At 31.5% G+C, this 20,726-nt stretch overlaps 1 protein-coding gene across 5 annotated transcripts in view; it reads right to left on the bottom strand.

Moving 5' to 3' along the window:
- The window catches only part of MLLT3 (MLLT3 super elongation complex subunit), a 264,426-nt gene that overhangs the window by 112,329 nt on the left and 131,371 nt on the right, over positions 1 to 20,726 (bottom strand). For all 5 annotated transcript variants that reach the window (XM_031969103.1, XM_012542700.3, XM_031969095.1 and 2 more), the window contains one exon: positions 11,466 to 11,548. In XM_031969103.1, coding sequence (XP_031824963.1) covers positions 11,466 to 11,548 — 83 coding nt within the window. The remainder of the gene's footprint in view (positions 1 to 11,465; positions 11,549 to 20,726) is intronic.

Raw genomic sequence — 20,726 nt, 5'->3', positions numbered from 1 at the left:
TGATATAGAAATAGAAAATCCAATGAAGCACATTTAAATTTTCACAGAAACAAAATTTTGATACTCCCTTCTTACTTTTATGGAAAAGCACTCTACCAGCTATCAAACAGAAATGAGGATCAAGTCTTCTCAAGTCATCAGTAAGAGATTAACAGAAGTGTTTAGAAAATTCCTTGTAAGGATAAAAATGACTCTGGTTACAGGTTAATGAAAGGCACAGTTAAAATGATTAAAAAACAAAAAGATCAGTACCCTGGACAAGGGCCCTATCCTACATCAGTACTGACAAGACACAATAATTTGATATTCTAGCATGTAGTGCTTCTGATTTATTTATTATAGGAACAACATGCAATCTGAAGAATAAAAAAGTGGCCCATCCTCCTGGTAGTGATAGATTATGATAAGACTTAAAAAAAGTCTTTTTTTGGGGGTGGGGGCAATTTTAAACACTCTCAAAAGTGACATTTCCTTAATGTAGATATATCATATCATCTTGTGTCTGTCTGTCTGTCTCTCTGTTTCCCAAGATGTAATACCAGGCAAAGGTTGTGAAGAAAAATCTACATATGTATATAGGGGATAATGTGTAGGGGACATAGTTACACTTCCAGCACCCTCATTAGATAAAGTAACTAGGCAAGCCTAAGTAAGTCCTTCCAAAAATAACCTAAAGAAACAAAATTTAGGGAAATTTCGAGATTCTTAGAATTGAAGTAAGCATCATATCAGATTCAAAGATAAAATAAAAAACCTCAGATATCATCTAGTCTAACTCTTTAATTTGAGAAATAATTTGTAAATTAAATTTAGCACAACACATTTTATATATCAAGATAGGCATATAATATTATAGCCAAAATAAATTTTTTTCATCTAATAGGCTTACATATGAACAAGGAGAACAAACCACTCATTCACTAATAATCAGGGGATACAAGACACTGACCAAGTTTACAATGTTTTTTTAAAAAATTATTTTGTTCTCTACAGTTTCTGGTCATGTTATATGCTAAATAGTGAAAATATTGTCTTAGAGAAAAGTAAGTGTTTTCTGTTTTCTAATGTTCCCTATAAAACAAATAAAGGTACAAGCAGTGACTAAGTTTATTTGCAGACAATAACACTCATAACTACCACACAATGTGAAAGGCTCACCCAACTAGAACATCATCTGTTATCAATTCTGAGGAACCAATATTATGTAAACAGACCTCATACTTGAATGTTACATGATCCCTGAGAAAAGAGCTCCCTTAAAAGTCCAAAATAAGAATATAAACATGAAACTAATAACATTTTAGAGTCAGAAAACTATGTTTAGACAACACCTTCCCCTTTAACATTTATGTAAAACTGAGTAGCTGGAATTGTTTTAAGTGTACTTGCAGGATAACTGAAGAGAGTATAAGAAATTCCATTTTTCAATTACACTAATTAGTAGGATTTTAAGCCTACAGATGAAATTGAAGTAGTACTGTAACTAGTAAGATTTCCAAAAGTGTGAGAATGGAATTAAAGAATACTTTAAACATTAACTAAATCAAGAATTGAGAAGATATGGATAACTAATAATTGCATTTCAAATATTCTTGTACCTTAAACCACACCATCCCATATTCTTTTATAAATTATCATTGGCCTTCCTGCTAATCTATGAATTATATACTCCTTCTTGTGATTTGAGCATTTTCATTAACTGGCCCTAATTCAAAAAAATGCTCACTGTTTTATATCACCCTAAAAATTGAACTAAAATCTCACCACTATAGGAAACCTTTCCAAATATGAATTAAATCCAATGTTTTTCCCGGATTGATTATATCTTTCTACAATTGTTTGAATATTGTCTCCTCCAATAGGTTATGAGTTCTTTGAGGACAGGGACTATCTTTCTTTGTATCTCCAGATTTTACTATAAAACCTGGCACATATTAGGTATTTTTAAAACGTGTATTGATTGACCACTGAATAGCTATACAAGTCTCATCAGATAAAAGATTAAAACTGAAGACTTTGAGAATCCCACAAAATGTATTATAGTGTCTACTAAAATGAATGAGAAAAGATAATGTTGATATTAAAAAATGTAGAAATAAAAAAAAAAATCAAAAGAATTCAGGTACCTATTTAACTGTAGCTGCTCTCTGCCTGAGTGTATGTGTAAATATTAAGTAAGACTATGTCCTAAGGTCTCAGGATATGAGGATTGTTATTTTAAATAAAAATCAAAAGATAGTCTTTTACTATCTAACAACAAAGAAAATATGGATTAATTAAAAGATCAAAAGGAAGTCAATTCTGAAAATTCAGATGAAAAACTATTAATTCTAGGAGTTTCATCTACCATCTTAGAATAAAATCAGTAAATCTACACATGTAAAGTCTACATGAAATAGTGTGCTTTCTTAAGGAGGGAGGGAGAAAAGAGAAAAGAGAGAGAGGAAGAGATGAAATTTAGAACTCAAAAACTGTGGTTAACGATTGAGAAAAAAATATGAAAAAAAGTTGTAAAACGTGAAATGTAGTTAGTAAACATGACTATTTGGGTTAAGAAAACTTTAAAGACAAAGCTGTATATAATTAAGTGTATATAATTAAGTATACAGAACTAACCAAAGGTGAAATGATTCCAGATTCTACAGGACTGTGTACTAAACAAATTGTAACTAATCGGAAGGAATAAAATTATTCCTCATAAGCATACATTATTTGAAATCTAACACAGAATACATAATGGATTAAATTTCTATCTTTGAGAGATAATAAATTTATTTTTGCACCAATGCTGTATTTCAAGGAACTATAATGAAATGAAGATGACCTTTCGGTTCTCAAAGTCAGTGGACTGCCACACCCTACCAAGTTGGAAGGATTCGGGAGCCTGTTGCCATGAAGTCTTCTGAATAAGAATCATCTTAGTTAAATGCTGAAAGTAGCATTAAAAGAATATCGAATTCAATGAGTTTTGGTCAAGCCTCTGTTTACCTGAGTTTCCTCAACTGTAAAATAGGAATAATATAGCATCTACCTCACAGAATTGTAAAGATAATATTTGTGTCTGGTACTTGGTGAATATTTTATAAATGCTGACTTCCTTCTCTTGCCGGTTCCCTATGTGACAAGTAGTAAAGGAAACCATGTGGCACGAAGTAGACAGAGCTGATTTGAAGTAAGGAGAGCAGGATACAAATCTAGCCATGGACACTAATTTATGACTGTGAACAATTAACTTTCATCTCAAGTTTCCTTATTTATACATTCCAGTGTTGTTAGGATTAAATAAAATAGTGTTTGTAAAGGACTTTGCCAACTGTAAAATGCTATATAAATTTAATATGATTACTATTATCATTATCATCATCATCTTCATCTTCAAACTTTTACTTGGGATATATAGTGAGGTTTTTGTTTTTTATTTTTTAATTTGGAAATAATGCAGAAGAAAAAAATCCATAATTGATTTTTATTTTCTTTTGATTTGAACTAGAAAATAATTGTTTTTGAAAGAATGCTTTTAAAAAAATTACCATGTTCATCCTACACTATTAGATGAAGACCTTGTATCTAACATCATCATTCACTCCTGTCAAAGATCTAAAGGAAAGAATATAACTAAAACAAAACATGCCCTGAAAAAAAATTTTTTTTTTATTAAAACCAAATTCCTAATTCTATACCTATCTTGTAAAGGGATATAAACATTCTAGGAATGAAATCAACACAATTTCATTGTCCTCTCCAGTGATGATCAACAACCTTATGCTAAGAATTGTAAAGAATAATGGTAGACTTTACCCCTGGATGATATAATCTCATTTTCAACTTCACTTAAAACTTTAGCCAAGAAATGTGTCAGTAATGAGTATTACAAGAACCAAAAGAATAAAAGATACATATATTGCACATTTCTTTGCAGACTTTTTTTCTTAAGGTCAATCGGTAGAATAAATTAAGTACAAAAAATATAGAGACAGATTCTGGAAAGATGGCAGAATGAGTCAGAAAATACCAGGCTCTCCAAGTTTGCTCCATAAACACATAAAACATCACCTCAAAGTGAACACAGAGCAGGAAAAATAAAGGGGAGGAGAATATATCCTCCTAAGACAATTTGAAAGGACCATAGAAAGAAAAAATTGACACCTCAGAGCCAGAGATTTAGAATGAGTGAAGTGTCTTCCATACATTGAATTAACAAACAATTATCTCTAGGGTAGCACCTGGGTCTCAGGAGTGTTCATTTAGGAAGAGCATGGGATCAGACAGCTGAGTAAGGGAAGACTGATGGAACCTCCTTTGTCTCCTGATGGGGGTGTAGGGGTCCTGTAATTCCTAGCCAAGGATATGGGCAAGGGGCATACCAGGGACTGCCTGATCTCAGGGAGAAATACAGTGTGACTGAGGGCCCTAAACAAGGCTTAGGGGAGAAGAGCCCAAGACATCAAGCCTATCAATGATGACCAGGACTGATGGAGAGATCAGATGGCCCAGGAGAAGCATGATTGAAACAAGAAGTAACAAAATAGCATGGCTATATAGGGGCACTATCTGGTGCACAGGGGAGAAAGAAAATTCTTAAAAGTCCCTAGACAGAATTCAGAAAATAACAGTAAAAAGGATCTAAAACCTGGGGCATCAGGATAAAAAATTGATTATAATATTAAGCTGATAAAAATAAAATCCAACAAAAATGAGAAAGCAAAGAAGGGACCCAACCATAGAAAACCACTAAGTTATAATAAAAGATCTGGGTTCATTTGCAAAGGAAAAAAGTGATGTTAAAAAAAAATTCACACCCCAAAGAGCAATATTAAATGGTCACAAACCTAAAAAGAGAGAGAGAGAAGAAGGAATATATAAAGCAGAAAATAAAGGCAATTCAAGAAAATTATGAAAAGAAAGATTGAGATTCAAAATTTTAAAAAAGAAAGTAACTCATTGAAAACTAGAATTTAGGGAGGGGAAGTAAATGGTATAACACCAGGAAAGTTGTATATAAGCCTGACATGAAAAAAAACATGGACACCTAATGAACTAAAAGGTATTTGGATGGGGAAAAAAAAACAGTACTAAATGGAAAATCTGATATAATATCCAAAAGAAATATAAAGAAAACATTAAAGAACTCATTAAAGAGGAAATATAAAGGAAAATATTAAAGACCTCATAAAGAACTTATATGCACCAAAAACAATATCATCTAATTTTTTTAAAGAAAAAATAAATGAAATACAAATAGAAATGATGATAATTGTATTATAATAGTAGGGAGCTTTACTTACAAGATAAGATAAATCTAACCAAAAATAAGTCGAGGAAGGAAATAGAATTTTAGATAAGCTATATAGGATAGATATCTACAGAGAATTTAAGGGACTAGAAAGAAATACACCTTTTTCTCAGTGGCTCATTGTACCTTTACAAAGATTGCCCATATAACTAGGACACTAAATTTTTCAGTTAAAGCCAGAAATATTGAAAGCATCCTCTTCCAATCACAATGCAATAAAATATAGATTTCAAGTGGTTTAAAAACAAATCACACAAACAATCAATAATCTCATTAAGGAAAATAACAATAATGATACAACATATCAAAACCTGTGGGATATAGCAAAAGAAGTAATCAGAGAAAAATTTATATTTTGAAATGTTTTTATCAATGAGAAAGAGAATAAGCAGATCAGTGAATCAGGCATGCAATTAAGAAAAATACTATAAAGAACAAATTTAAAATTGCCAATTAAACACCAAGTTAAAGGTAAGAAAAAAAGGACCAAATGAAATGAATTCTATCAAACATTCAAATACCGACTAGTTCCTACTTTTTCCTTTTATGAAAGAAATACAATACTCATACCTAAATCAGGAAGAGTAAAAACAAAAACAAATTAGACCGATTTAATGAATGAATATGGATGCAAAGATTCAAAACAAAAATAGCTAAAAGATCATACATTACAACCAAATGTGATTTGTACCAGGAATGCAGGGATAGTTTACCAAAAGGAAAACTATTAACATAATTGATATTATCAATAATAAAAACAGAAATCACTTGATTAAATCAATAGATGCAGAAAAGGCTTTTGATAAAGTACAATACCCATCCTTATTTAAAAAATTTGAAACTATAGGTATAAGTAAAATTTTCCATAAATTGAAAAAAAAAAGCATCAAAAAAACCCAAAAAAACCCAAAAAACTAAAACCATTAGCAAACTATTTGTGCTGGTTCTAAGCTAGAAGCCTGCCCCAAAAAATCAGGTGTGAAATAAAGATGTCCATTGTCACTATAATATTCAGTATCATACTGGAAATCCTAGTAATAGAAATAAAAGAAAAAGAAATGGAATCAGAACAGGAAATGCAGATGATATGATCATATACATGGAATATGGCAAAGGTTCAATTAAAAAGTTAGTTGAAACAATAATTTTAGCAAAGTAACAAGATATAAAATAATGCACATAAATTATCAGCATTCCTGCATATCATAAACAAAATCCTACAAGAAGAAAGAATTAAGAGCTACCCCATTTAAAATAACTCTGGATTATAAATTACCTTAGAGTATACCTTGCTAAAACTAGGAACTAAATGGGGAAAAATTTATTTTTTTTCAAAGATCTTTTATAGGAATAAAATCAGATTTAAACAATTAAAGAAATATTCATTGTTCATGTGTAGGCAGAAACAATATAATGAAAATGACAAGCTTATCCAAACTAATTCATTACCAAAACAAAACAATATACTTAAGATTAGAGTTGAGATATTTAACTATGAAAATCTTTGCAGCAAGATTTTTTCATAAATGTCTTTTTTCCAAGATATATGAAGAAATGATTCAATTTTTTAAGACTAAGAACCACTGCCGAGCTGATAAATAAGTAGTCAATTTTCAACAGAAGAAATTCAAGGTATCTGTGAAAAATCTCCAAATCACTAATAATTAGAGAAAAGAAAGAAAAACAAACTCAGAGATTCAATTTTAAACCCATCCAATCAGCAAAGTATAAAACAACAACAAAAAGACATGCTGGAGATGAGATAGAAAAATAGAAATATTAAGTAACTGAGATAGTGAATTGTTTCAGCTTTTCAGGAAGGAAGCTTAGAACTTTTGCCACAACAGTTGCTAAACTGGCCATATGCCATTTGACCCAATGATATGACTACCATTCCAATACCCCAAATAGATTAAAAAAAAAAGAAAGAAAGAATTATGCAAAAATATTCATAAAAGTCCTTTCTCTGATGGCAAGGACTAGAAATAAACTGGAAGATGGCTAAAAATATTATAAAACATGTAATAAAATCCTAGGCTGGGGAAGTTAGGAGGTGTAGAGGATAGAGTACTAACCTTTAAGTCAGTAGGACCTGAGTTCAAATTCAGGGACAGCCATGTCACTTAACCCTCATTGGGAAGGAGGAAAAAAAGTAAGGAAGAAGGAAGAAAGAAAGAAAGGAAAGAGGTGAAACCGGAGAGAAAGGTGGAGGAATGGAGGGAGAGTTGAGGAAAGGTGAAAGGAAAGGTGGCAGTAAAGGAAGGAGGGAGGGAAGAATGGAAGAAGGAAGTGAAAGAGAGAGGGAGGAAGGAAAAAAAGGAAAAATGTGGTTTCAAAGAGACATTAAAAGATTGGTTTTGAACTGATGCAGAATGCTATAGTAGCACAACTACTATAATAAAGATGTAAGAACAACTTTAAATGACTTAAAAGTAAATAGAACTGAATAGAACTGAAATATTCTACCACTATTGCTACCCAATTCCTGACAAGTGAAAGATTAAGCATGGAGAATTAAATACAGATTTATAGATATAGATAGGGCCAATATGGTTATTTTGCCTAACTAAGAATATTTTTTTTGGCAAGAGTTTTATTTTTCTTCTTTTTCTCACCCCATTGTCAGTAGTAAGGAAAGAAATGTTTGCTAATTTGAAAAAAAAAAAAAGGAAGATTGTCTTTTTGCCCTTCAACTCATATTAAGTTGTTGCCTATTAATACTTCAATGCCTGAAAAACAGCCATACACATTAGTCTAAGTGGCAAGTAGCAGAATTGAAAATATAAAATTGATGTAATGGCTATGAAGTTTTCTGTACATGATCATAACATTTGCAACTGGGTGGAAATTTGGAAATTACTTGCTTCTAATCCCACATGGAACATAGGAAAAAGGAATTATTTTCTTGAAGCCTCCAAGTCGCTCAGTGGCTAGAGTGATAGATGTGGGATCCTAAGAAAGTCACTTAACCTTGTTTGCCTTATTTTCCTCCTCTGTAAAATAAGTTGGAGAAGGAAATAGCTAAGTATTCCAGCAGTTTTGCCAAGAAATGGGTCACAAGAAAATCATACATAACTGAAAATAATTAAATTCAAACCTCCTTATTTTACAGAAGTAAAATATAAAACTGTTCCAATAACTTGATCTGTCACAAAAGTGACCTTTACCACAAAACCTACTTTTTCTAATGTATTTCTGCATATAATACCATCACAACAATATTCCTGAATACCTAAGCTCTTTATTCTCCTTTCTCTTTCCACACACTGAATCAGTAGCTAAGCCTTGTTTATTGTCCCTGTGTCCAATTTTTTATAGATAGACTCTCATCCCCCCACTAGATATATCATTAAGTATAATGATCTGCCTTCTCTGGCAGGGAGTGAATATCTCACTGAGAAGCAAAGATTGGTGTACTTGCTGAGGATGCTATAGATTTTTGTAGAAGATGACTTCTAAAATCCTTGTCCACTATTATTTGAACACCTCTACAATGTAAGATGTAATCTCTAGCAACTGTAGACATTCTGCCTAAGATGCTGGAACAAACAGAAAAAGAAAAGCAAACCATCATCAAGTAACCATCCTTCTAGACTTAGACACTGGACATTAGACAAATTCTATGATCTGATCTTTATCAAGCAAACTAGGAAACAAGAGTTTGGGTTTTGTACTCCAAGAAGTCAAAGAATCCTGGGTCATCTCATTACACTGAGAATCATATAAATAAAATGTCCCAAATGAAAATTCAAAGCATCGCAGGTTCAGCATATTAATGATAATAATGTTAACATCAAAATATCTTGGAAAAAAGCACTAGAATTATTTATTCACTTATCAATTAATACATAGATCTTCCCTTACATAAATACAGGACACAGCTCCATCCTTTTTAAGAGATGGTTTTGAGTTGCTATGGACAAATAAATGAATCAATTGGTATTTAATCCTCCTTTCTTGACTTTCTTTGAACATAGCCATTCAGGTACAAGAACAACAGGTGGGGTATAAACCCTGGTAGATAATTAATTGATAGATTAATTGAAAGTTTGGAAGATAATTAAACAACTACAATTGGCACAAGAACAACAGGTGGGGTATAAACCCTGGTAGATAATTAATTGATAGATTAATTGAAAGTTTGGAAGATAATTAAACAACTACAATTGGCTATTTGTTAGACCCACTATGCAATCTTCTAGAATTTAACATCTATTAAAGGAAACAAGAAATGTAAGCAAAAAGTTACAATACAAAAAGGAAGTGATACAAATGTAAGAGCTTTAAAAAAAGTGAAAACCTTTCTTCAGATGAAGAAAGCAAAAATCACTTCTGGATGGAAGAACTGTGAAAGACTAAGAGGAGAAGGTAATTAACAATGATCTTGATTAGGACAGCTAAATACCTCAGGAGTGTACAGAGTGGGGGTTCTGGATTGAAAAAGATGAGTTCAAATTCAGGTTCAAACATTTTCATAACCCTGCAAGTTATTTCTGTTTCCCTGAGTTTGTTCTTCTGAAAAATGTAAATAATAATAGCACTGACCTCCCAGGATCATAAGCATCAAATTAGATAACATTTGCAAACTGTTTAGCACAGTGCTTGGCACAAAGTAGATATTTTTAGCCACTGTTGTTATTGTTATTAGATCTAATTCAGAAAATATAAAGTATCTATTAAGATCAGGGCATTTTGTTAAACTCAAAGAATAAAAAGGAAATAAATAATAAGGTATAGTGATTGATATTAGCAAAAAAAAAAAAAAAAGGCAGGGGAAGTGTTACAAAAAGCATATGACATTCTCAGAAAATGAGTCAAGCAATTTGGCTGAAATACAGGTAATGTGAAGGGGAATAGCAATGGATAAGATTAGGAAGATACACAGGTATACTCTGGATACCTCTGTAATCCAAGGTAAGGAGATTGGACTTTTATTCATTAAGCAATGAGAAATTTTTTCAGCAAACAAATGTTATGATCCAATCTACATAAGAGGAAAATTAACTTGATTTGAAGATCAAAATATCAGTGTTATGTAAGATGGATTGGAAAATGGAGGAAGCAGAGGTCTTCACACAATCAAAAAGAATTGATGAATAAATGAACAAATTTTAATTTGTTATGCAAAAGTGTCTACAAACTATTATTGACATGACAACTTATGGAATGCATTCTATCTTAAGTGCTAAAAGTGATATTAAAACATCAGGAATTATCCCTGTAACAATTATAATATATGCTTTTCAAAATGGTGGGGTAGGGTGGGGTGTGATCTAAAGAATTTTTTCTTCACCCTAGTTTGGAATAAAAGAAAATCCACTACTGTGAAGACATATTTCCTGATGACAAGGCCGAAGTAGAGCAATTTTGTAGGCAAATAAGAAATTTTTTTCTAATATAGCCTATGAGATTGTAGAAAATTTAGAATAATTCTTAGAAAAGTATATATACTAATCTTTTTTGTGCAGCATGATAATTGCACAACTACATTTACATTTATTGGATTTAACATATATTTTAACAAGTATAACATAGATTGGACTACTTGACATCTAGGGAAAGGTATGCAGGGAAGGAGGGGAAAATTTAAAACACAAGGCTATACAAGGATCAATGTTGAAAAATTATCCGTGTATATGTTTTGAAAATAAAAATGTTTAATAAAAATAATAATTAAAAATTTTTAAAAAGAAACTCAAAAAGAAAGAAAGAAAAGTGTATATATAAACTCCTTCCAGCTAAACACCAAACACCAGATATGGCTCATTCTCAGACAAAAATTAAATGGTGCAGGTATTATGATGAGTTGGAAAAATGCTTAAAAAAATTCAAGGATAGAAATCTAACTTCTACTTTCCTTATTACATACATACATACAATAATGTTCCCTTTTAAAAAATGATTCTTTGGAAGAATCCTCGTTAAGAAGATTAAAAATCTGAGGGAACAAAAATAAATTAAAAATCTCTCCTAGTAACTTACTTTTTGATTAAGTGTAATACCATACATTATTCCCAGGGGGAAACAAAGATAAATTTGATTTAAAATATTCTGGGTAATTCAAATTTGGCACATCAAAACAATTGCATCATTATTACACAATAAATCATTCAACAGAATTTTAAAAATGCTTTCCATATATTGACTTAATAAGTAAGAGAATGTTACATACCTTGTTCTTAAAATAAACCTCAATTGGCAAAATGAAACCAGCATACCCAGATTCTTCTACTTTGTAAGGTGGATCTTTGCACACTGTAATATGAGAGGGGAAAAAAAGAAATACATGAATTAAAAAAATAAACAGAACTTTTCTCTTAAAAGAAAAATAAATAATATCCTGAGCTATCAAGTATCTTTCCTCAGTTCTAACCCACCTGCCTCTTACTTCCCTAGTCAATCTTATCCTTTTAGGTAATTATCTAATGACTTTACAATTATCCCTTATACAGCATTATTTCCCCATCAGGGTTTCAATATATTAATCCAATTTAGGAAACTAAATGGGAATTTGGGAGTGTGCTGGGGAAGCCATATGAGAAAAAGTTTAAAAGCTCAGAAAGGTATAAAAGATATGTGTAGTGTTGTGTAAATCAACATTTTTATTTTTTAATATAATTCAGACATTTCTGGTAAAAAGGGAGGATCAAAAATTCCTAATGCGGGGGTACCACGCCCCTGACCCCCATGATATGGAAGGAATAACCATTTTAAAAAATGATTTATTGCTTTAAATGTTGCAACAGATTTGCCTTTTTATTCTTATTACAAAGTCCCAAAGAAGTAGGTCAGAATAAAATCATAGGTTACAAAGATATGTGCAGCATATTATTCAACCAACAACTGTCATCATGCTGCAACTCTTCAATTTAACAAGCAATTATGTGTTAGACAAGATGATAAGCACTAGTGAGCTCTAAGCAAGAATAAAGACAATCCCTGTCCTCCAAAACTTCATATTCTAAAGGGAGAAGATGCATTGCCAGTGGCTTGACCTTTGTCTCCACTAGATTTCAATAATTCTGGAGCAGAGAATGAGAGGGATGAGTTTGCACAGCCTTCCTTTACTCAAATCCAATTCACAGGCAATTTTTGGAACATCATAGAAAAATTTGTACAGAAATAAAACAAGCCAAGTAGTTGAGATATTCAGGAAACTGGTCCCACATAAACCTTTCCAGTCTTAGTTCTCTCACTTCTCCTCCTGGCCACTTTATTCTAACCAAACTAGTAATGTCCCATTAAAATACCATTATTTCTTAGCTGCTGAAATAACAATATCTTTAACGCATATGTGGTTAGGGACTAAAGAATTTTTCTCTTAGCAAATCTGGAAAAATAAGTAGCAGAAATATTAACTTCATTTTATAAATAAAGAAACTGAAACTCAAAGAAAATGAGTGATTTTGACAATGACCACCAAGAGGGGAAATTCTCCAGTTGAAGCTGAAATCTAGTATTCTTTCATGAGATGCTGTCTCTTAAAAGTCAAACTAAAAGTATAATGAATTAATAATGAGGTACCTTAATAATTGTCCACTAAACCCAAAATGGTCTCTCTCTAAATGCTAGTTAACATTTTTTTATTCTCAATCATCTTTTTATAGGTATTTCTCTCATCTCTAAAACTATTAATTTTTTTCAGACTCCAAAAAATTTCTCAAGATAAAAAGACCTTTGGGGAAAAGACCCTGAGAATACAAAGATGAAAAAAATAACAGGACCCCAACCATAACCTACCATAATGTCTTCATGACAAGAGCTCAACAAAATGCATTTATTTTTTATTATTGCTATTAAGACCCTTCAAATGCAATAATAATCATAACTTGTATTTGTGGAGTACAAAGGAAGGAATTATAGGTAATGCTTCTGACCAAAGTTATTTAAAAAATCATAAAGCTAGAAATAAATATTGCAAAGAAGGGAAAATGCAAAATTAAGAAGAACATCCTTAGGATGTTTTTAGAGAAACCTAGGACAACTAATACAAAGTAAAGTGGGAAAATAATTATGTAAAAATATTTTAGAGACAAACACCTTTTTTTTAAAAAACTCTGATGAAGAAGTTGGATTCCAGAATAATCAAAGGCAAAAACATGGCAGTCTTTCTGAGACATGATTTTAGGAGCACACTTTGAGATGTATATTTTTAGATATGCTTTCCTTTATCATGTGTCTGTCTGTGTGTGCTGAAACTCCAAGAATTTGGATTGGCCTTTTGTTCTATTTGGAGGACTAGAGGAGACATAATGTTGACTCAACAGGCAGATTTTCATTAGTTGAAAAATTAATTTTTTAAAAAGTCAACTATGTCACCATATAAACAGATTAAAACAAGAGGATATGCTCACAACCTATCACGCTAGGACATACCATGAACTAAATATAGAAGACAATTCTTTCACCTCCCAAGTTGGTACTTTGGGACCCCTCCAATGAATTTGCCAAGTGCCTACCATAGCTTGCTCTATCTAGGTAGCCCTTGAAACACTCCATCTCCTTCTCTGTTAGTCTTCTCACTAGTCATGCTGCATGCTGTTCTTTTTAGTACTGAGACAGCAATCAAATTAATATTGTCATTGCTAGTGAAAAGAATGTGTTAAACTACTTGTCCATGCTCAAAAAGTCATAATATAAAACAAGTATTAACACTATCTCTAAACACAAAGGTCCATTATATTCAGAATATCTAGTTCATTCACAGAAATTCTCCAAGTCAAGATTACTTTATTTCTGTGAAATCCTTTGTGTGTTTAATTCCAGTGGCATTTAAATAAATTATTCTGTGGATGCCAAAGATATGAAGAAAGATATAGTTCTTTCAGTACCATGGCTCTAGTATAATTCATAATTTCCATTTTGAATGGAATTTATTTCTATTATGAAAAACATATCAAGGGATATATATATATATAGTTCAGTCATTGACTGTTTTTAATCTTCCAAATAAATTAACGTAGTTATGTTTTAATGGATTATAAACTATTTTTTTTTGCAAATTTGAACTACTATTGAGATCCCATTTTAAATGCAAAATGTCTATTAATAATTTGGGAAATTATCTATTTAAAAAAAAAAAACACACACCTAAACATTTTCTCATCTAAATGAAGCATTACAATTTTTCAGGTAAAACATGACTTTTAATGCAAGTTTCTCTAACAAGAACAAAGTCAAATTGTGAAATATAGCTTATTTAATCCTTTGAAAAGACTATAGATCAAATCACCAATAAGAACTTTTCAACCATTTTGAAAAGATATATTGGGATAAAAAATAAGAATGAACAACAAATTAAATCATAAAGCATTCCATTCCAAAATTTACTCCCATAATGAACAATTTATCTACTATTAGATAAGTTGTCCAATGCTAATTTTTGGTTTTATTTTATTCATTATACAAGACCCTCTAAGAAGGGAAATAACTGAACTGTATATATATATAAACACCACTATTTTCCTTTGAAACATGTTCTACCAAATATTCTTTCCAGCTCAAGAGATTTGAACTACACCCCCTCATGAGTTAATTTACACCACATAAGAGTCTCTTAGAATAGTGGGTGTCCTTCATTCTATCTTTGGGATGAATTAGCACTACAGGTGACCATTGCTAGAATTTGGAAGTCTGAGAACTGAGGAAACCCACCATGTTACCATTAAATATGGTTTAATTTTGTAGACTTTTATATAAGATTTTGGAAAAAGCAAAAATATCCAAATGTATCAGTTTGGAAGGAAGGGGAAAATCAAAACAGTACTAGTCAATTCTATAACTGCTTCTAAAAAATAAAATTTAAAAATAAAAGGGGAAAATGTTTTTTTCTCTTGGATGATTAATTTCTTTGTTTTCCTATTAAAAAGAAAAATATATAAAGCAAATCTATTTTTGGCATTTTTTTTTTTTTTTGGTGATTTAACATGCCTCGCCTCCTTTCATTCCAATCCTAATAATAATATTCAATAATGGTATAGAAAACACAAATACATTATCTACCTCTCAAAATTTCCTTTAGTGTCTATCATAAAAAAGAAAGAAACTTAGCAAAAGAAATTAGCTAATTGAGGAGATCCTGGTAATAAAACTGAGAAGATTTTTTTGTCCAAAGGAAGATAGTTTTGCAAGGTAACCTAAATTTGAGGAAATAATTCATGAAAAGGTCTGAAGGAGGAAATACTTAGTAAAAGGGGAGTCAGGGAAGATAAATGTTGTGTTAATTAAGAAGAAAGGATACATGAATTGATTTGAAGCTCTCTGCTGGATGACATGGTTATTTATTCAGGATATCTCAGCATTAAATATATTTCTGGGTACTCAAATATTTCTCAAAGACTATACAATGGTACCAATGGAAAATGAAGAGGGGAAAAGGGAGTTACTGATAAATGTAATGCTGCTTAAGCTAAAATTAAAAAGTGAAACAAGTAGGAAAGACAGTTCATAAATACATATACAGATATAATACATACATGTACTGATTACATGTGTGGATATATTTTTATGATGCATCTGTATATATACGTATTTGCATACAATCAATGAGGGAATTTGCTTTTACTAGGCATATTTGTTAAAAGAAATGTAGAGCTTCTCTGACTATCCTTTTATTTTTATTCTTTTAATTTGTGGAAATCTTTTACTCCCACCTGCAATCCTATTTTAAAAAGGGAAAAAAATACATAGAGAAGCTCTACAAATGTGGAATGATATAAGCACTTGCAGTTGATTTGACTATAAAGTCAGTTTTACTTGTTTTAGTTTGTTAAAAAGAACTTCCATTGAGTGGGGCAAATTTATAAATAGTTGTAAAATTGAAATTATCAATAAAAACTTTCTTAAAGGACATCAATGCACAATGAGTAAAAAAAAAAAGGTAAATGGAGAGAAAGACAACAATAACAAAAAGAATTACAAATAACAATATCAATTTTTAAAAACTAAATTCCATTCAATTATCATGATCAAGACTGGTCCCAGAGAAGACATGAACTTACAAATCTCCTTCTTCATTTCTTTAGAATTAAGGGAACCATGGGTATTTCACTATGTTAGTTTATTATTGCCTAACTTTTTTTTCCTTCCATCCTTTAAATATAAAGGTTGGTGTTCTAGGTTGAGGCAGAGAAAGAAACAAACATCTATAAAATTTATTGCCCCTCCAAAAAAAAATCTGTTTAAAGACTTTCATAATAGCATTATATTTAACTTTTTAAAGTGTAAGCTACTAAAACATACACCACCAGGGGAACAGTTAAATAAATCATGATAGATTAAGATAATCGAATTTTATAATACGATAAAGATCAATATGTATGAAAATTATAAGGCTATTTGGAGATACCTTTATGAAATAATGAGAAGTAGAGAAAAAAGAAAAGTATAGAGAATACACTAGTTTTAAGTCACATAAAGGAAAGTAAATTAAATTGAAAGAACAAAGAAATTTTAACAATACTGAGATACTTAATGCAGCCAAAATAATGAACTTTAAATTAGTTACTGAGCATGCTTAGTAATATGTATAATTTTAAAGCAAGGCCATTTCTGGACTCTTGTCTGCTCAAAAAGAAAGAAGGGTTATAGAGAAAAAATATAGAGATGAGACAGAGAAGGAGCTACTTACAAAATCTGGTTAAAGATAATTATTCTTAAAAAGGAAAGATGAGTATAAAAGGAAAGGGAAGGGAAGGGAAGTAGATTTTTATTTTTTTTTGCTGAGGCAAATGGGGCTAAGTAAATTGCTCAGGATTACATAGCTGGGAAGTGTTCAGTGTCTGAGGCCACATTTGAACTCAGGTCCTCCTGACTTCAGGTGTTCTATCCACTACACCAACTAGTCACCCCAGGAACTAGACGTTTAAGAAAGGAAAAAAATTTAAAAAAGACATTGATAAAAGAAACTTGCTGTTGCTCCCAAAAGAAACTCATCTAAAGACTCCAGGCATTTTCACTGGCTATTTAGTTCCCATATTTGAAAAACTCTGTCCATTCATCTGTTCCCAGGCTTCTTTAAAGTATCACTTAAAATTCAACCTAAGATGTTTTTTCCTGATTCCTCTTGATGACAATATCTTATATATATATGCATGCATCCCTAAGGGGGGTGTACATGATTGTATGTATATGTGGCTACATGTAAATACATGTAAATAATTTATAAAGTGACAAAGTCTGCCTGTATCTCCACAATTAGACTTAACTAGATATTTTGTCCCATAATTCACTAGACACTCCCTCAAACCAACCTGGTTCCTGCTATTCAAATATTATTACATTTGAATATAATCTCCTAGCTATTCCCTTTTTTTGGTACAAGTTGTTTCCTATGCCTGGAATGAAATTATTCTCTTCCTATTTTAAAAATTAGCTTTCTATAAGAATTAACTCGTGTCACCTCCTGGTAGGTGATAATGCTGATTACTATCAATAAAATGTAAAAGATCATGGGGGGTGGGAGGGGAGGAGAAACAACAGATGTATCCACAAGCTGGACAAGAGCACACAAATGTCCCAACTGCCATAAAAGGGAAAAGAATTTGAAATTCACACCAATGAATACAAGTTCAATTCTTGGGAAAATTCTAGAATGAATCATTAAAATAATGGCTGGTGAAATTCTAGAAAAGGAAGTGGTGATTACAGTCAGAAAGACTTCATTTGTTCATTCATATCCTGTTCATGCCATACAAGATTATTGTTGTATCCCCTTGGATACTTTTTCTTCTTTAGACTATATTGATACTGCTCTTTCTCAGCCTTCTTTGGGTTACCCCCAAACTCTGTCCTGGACCCAGTTCTATTTTCCCTCTATCCTATCTCACTTATCTTTAAGTCCCAACAAAAATCCCATCTTTTATAGGGAGCTTTTCCCAATCCCTTTTGATCCAAGTGACTCCCCAGGATGAATAACTTCCTACTTATGTTTATAGCTTGTTTGTATGAGTCTGTCTCCATACTATCTTTTCAGTTACACTGTAAGAGTAGGGATTGTCTTACTAGATGACACATAGAAGATGTTAATTAAATGGCTGTTGACTAATCTCATAAGCAACCATGAAGTCAATTATCATTTTTGTGCAGATGACTCCGAGATGTGTACAGGCCTTCCTAGAGTCTCTCTGAGTTTTAGTCACATGTCACTTCCATTAGACTTTAAATTCCTTGATTGGGATTTATTTTTAAACGTTCTTTGTACTCCCAGCGCTTACCACAGTATGACATTTAATAGATGCTTGTTGACATATTGACAGGCTTCCTGTTATGCTTCCTCTAAAATGATTAGGGAGAGAGAGAGAAATCTTCCGGGGTTTGTAAGGATGGATGGGTGAAAGAACAAATGGGAAAAGTACTGAGAAATTAAAAAAAAAGATCAAAAACAAAAAAAACAAAAAACAAAAACAAAACCCAATCTTTTTTCTTTTCTATTCCATTTTCCTCTGTATGCCAGGAGCTGCAAGTGGTGCAATTAACCTTGATTGTAAACACAAATTCTACTGATAACAGAATATCCAGGTGCCAAGTGAACTGTTCTATAAAGTGATGATTATCTCTCAGCCACTTAAAAGTCCAACTAAAAGTCAAAGATTCAAAGCTGATGCCAGAACTGAAGTGGACTGCTCTCCAGGAAAGTTCTCAAATGTTACAATGAGGAAGGGATTTGGCTTTAATGTGGTAATAATGTTGTTGTGACATTGTTTCCTTAAGGGTAATCTTATGCAAAACTCCTTTCAGGACATTCTGAACTTGACTTTTACATTTAGTCTTTTAATAATATATTTATACTATCTTACCTGTTAAAGAGTGTGTGTGTGGTGTGTATGTATGCACAGGGCAGAAAAATGGAGAAAAAGAGGGAGGGAGATAGATGACAATGGATAAAGCACTGGACCTAGAGTGAGAAAATTCAGATCTTTATTAACTTTGTAACCATGGGCAAATCACTTAATCTCTAAATAACCCAGTTTCTTCAACTGTAAAATAGGGATAGTTACAGCATTTAACTTTGAAGATTATTGTGAGGTTCAAATGAGATATTTTTTTAAATGCTTTACAAACTTTAAAGCATTATAAAAAAGATTGCTATGATCATTGTTAAACTGATTTCTGGGGAACCTTAGTTTCTATAAGGCAGTCTACTACAATTTTTAAAAAAATTAAAGACTATGCAGTAACTATAGTAATACAAAAGAAAACAATGATAATATCATTCATGAATTATCAGAAAGTTTTGCACTGCACTGTTTTAAGTAAATATAATAAATATAAAGCCATTAGACATATCTTGAACATTGATCACATGATTTAAAAGAGGTATCTTGCTAATTTAGACTCAAGAAAATTCCAAGTAGTTCGGATAGGTAATTGAGGTTAATTGATAGGTAACTGATTAAATTATAAATCGGATAGGTAATTATAAATTATAAAATTATAAATCGGATAGGTAATTGATAGGTTAATTGAGAATCTATAATTTCATAGTATATGAATATTAAATAATGTCCATTTATATTCATCACATATTACTGGTTTCAATGGTGTAAACTCATATTTTGGAGAACTCCTTGTACCAATACAAAATGAAATTTTTTTTTATTTTCTTATATAGCTGGCTGAGCTGGTAGCCAAGTTAAGTGACAATATGGGGCAAGAGGCTGTCAAGGAAGCTAATATGAGTTGAAGGTTGGATTAACCCATGTCTTCTTGATTCTGAGTCAAACTCTCTTACTTATAGTACTTATAGTACTACCTATCATTGCCCCAATTTTTAAAGATCAAGGGTAAATGGATGTTACTAGAAACTCTGAAGAGTCAAGAAAGCAGATGAATATTTTAATAAAGAAAATAAGAATAAATGTAAAACCTTCTAGGCTGAAAATCAAGTCCTAAATTGAGGGGAGGAAATGCAATTTGATGACTAACTTTCAATTCATGTCTCGTCATCTTGGTATGTGGTTCAAAAAAAGACATAATTTTACATCTGTAGCAAAATTACCAAGGAAGGGAGAGGGAGAGAAGGAGGGAGACAGAGAGGGAGAGAAAAAAAGAGAGGAAGAGAAGGAGAGAGGGAGGAAAAAAGAGAGGGGGAAAAGGGAGGGAGAGACAGAGAGAAAACAAGAATTTAAAAACAAAGCTATTATCCTTTCAAAAGAAATTTAATCATATGGTAATCATGAACAATATTTTGTTGAAAGAGATCTTGTACTCCTTATAACTTTCAGGCAGTTCTATGGCCATAAATATGTGATCTCGTATAAAATAATGTTTATGAATGCCTGTGTATTATGTTTGCATATTTTTTAATTTATGTAAAACCTCCTAGAAATTGATGAACATTATCTTTTCATGAATATTTATTTTCTGGTATTAATAAATGGCAGTAATTTTTCTAATATTTTCTATCTTTCCCTCTTTTAGATAACATCAGAAT

Source organism: Sarcophilus harrisii, chromosome 1, assembly GCF_902635505.1.
Source record: "Sarcophilus harrisii chromosome 1, mSarHar1.11, whole genome shotgun sequence".
Taxonomy (NCBI): Eukaryota; Metazoa; Chordata; class Mammalia; order Dasyuromorphia; family Dasyuridae; genus Sarcophilus; species Sarcophilus harrisii.
This window is presented reverse-complemented; position numbering and strand designations above follow the sequence as displayed.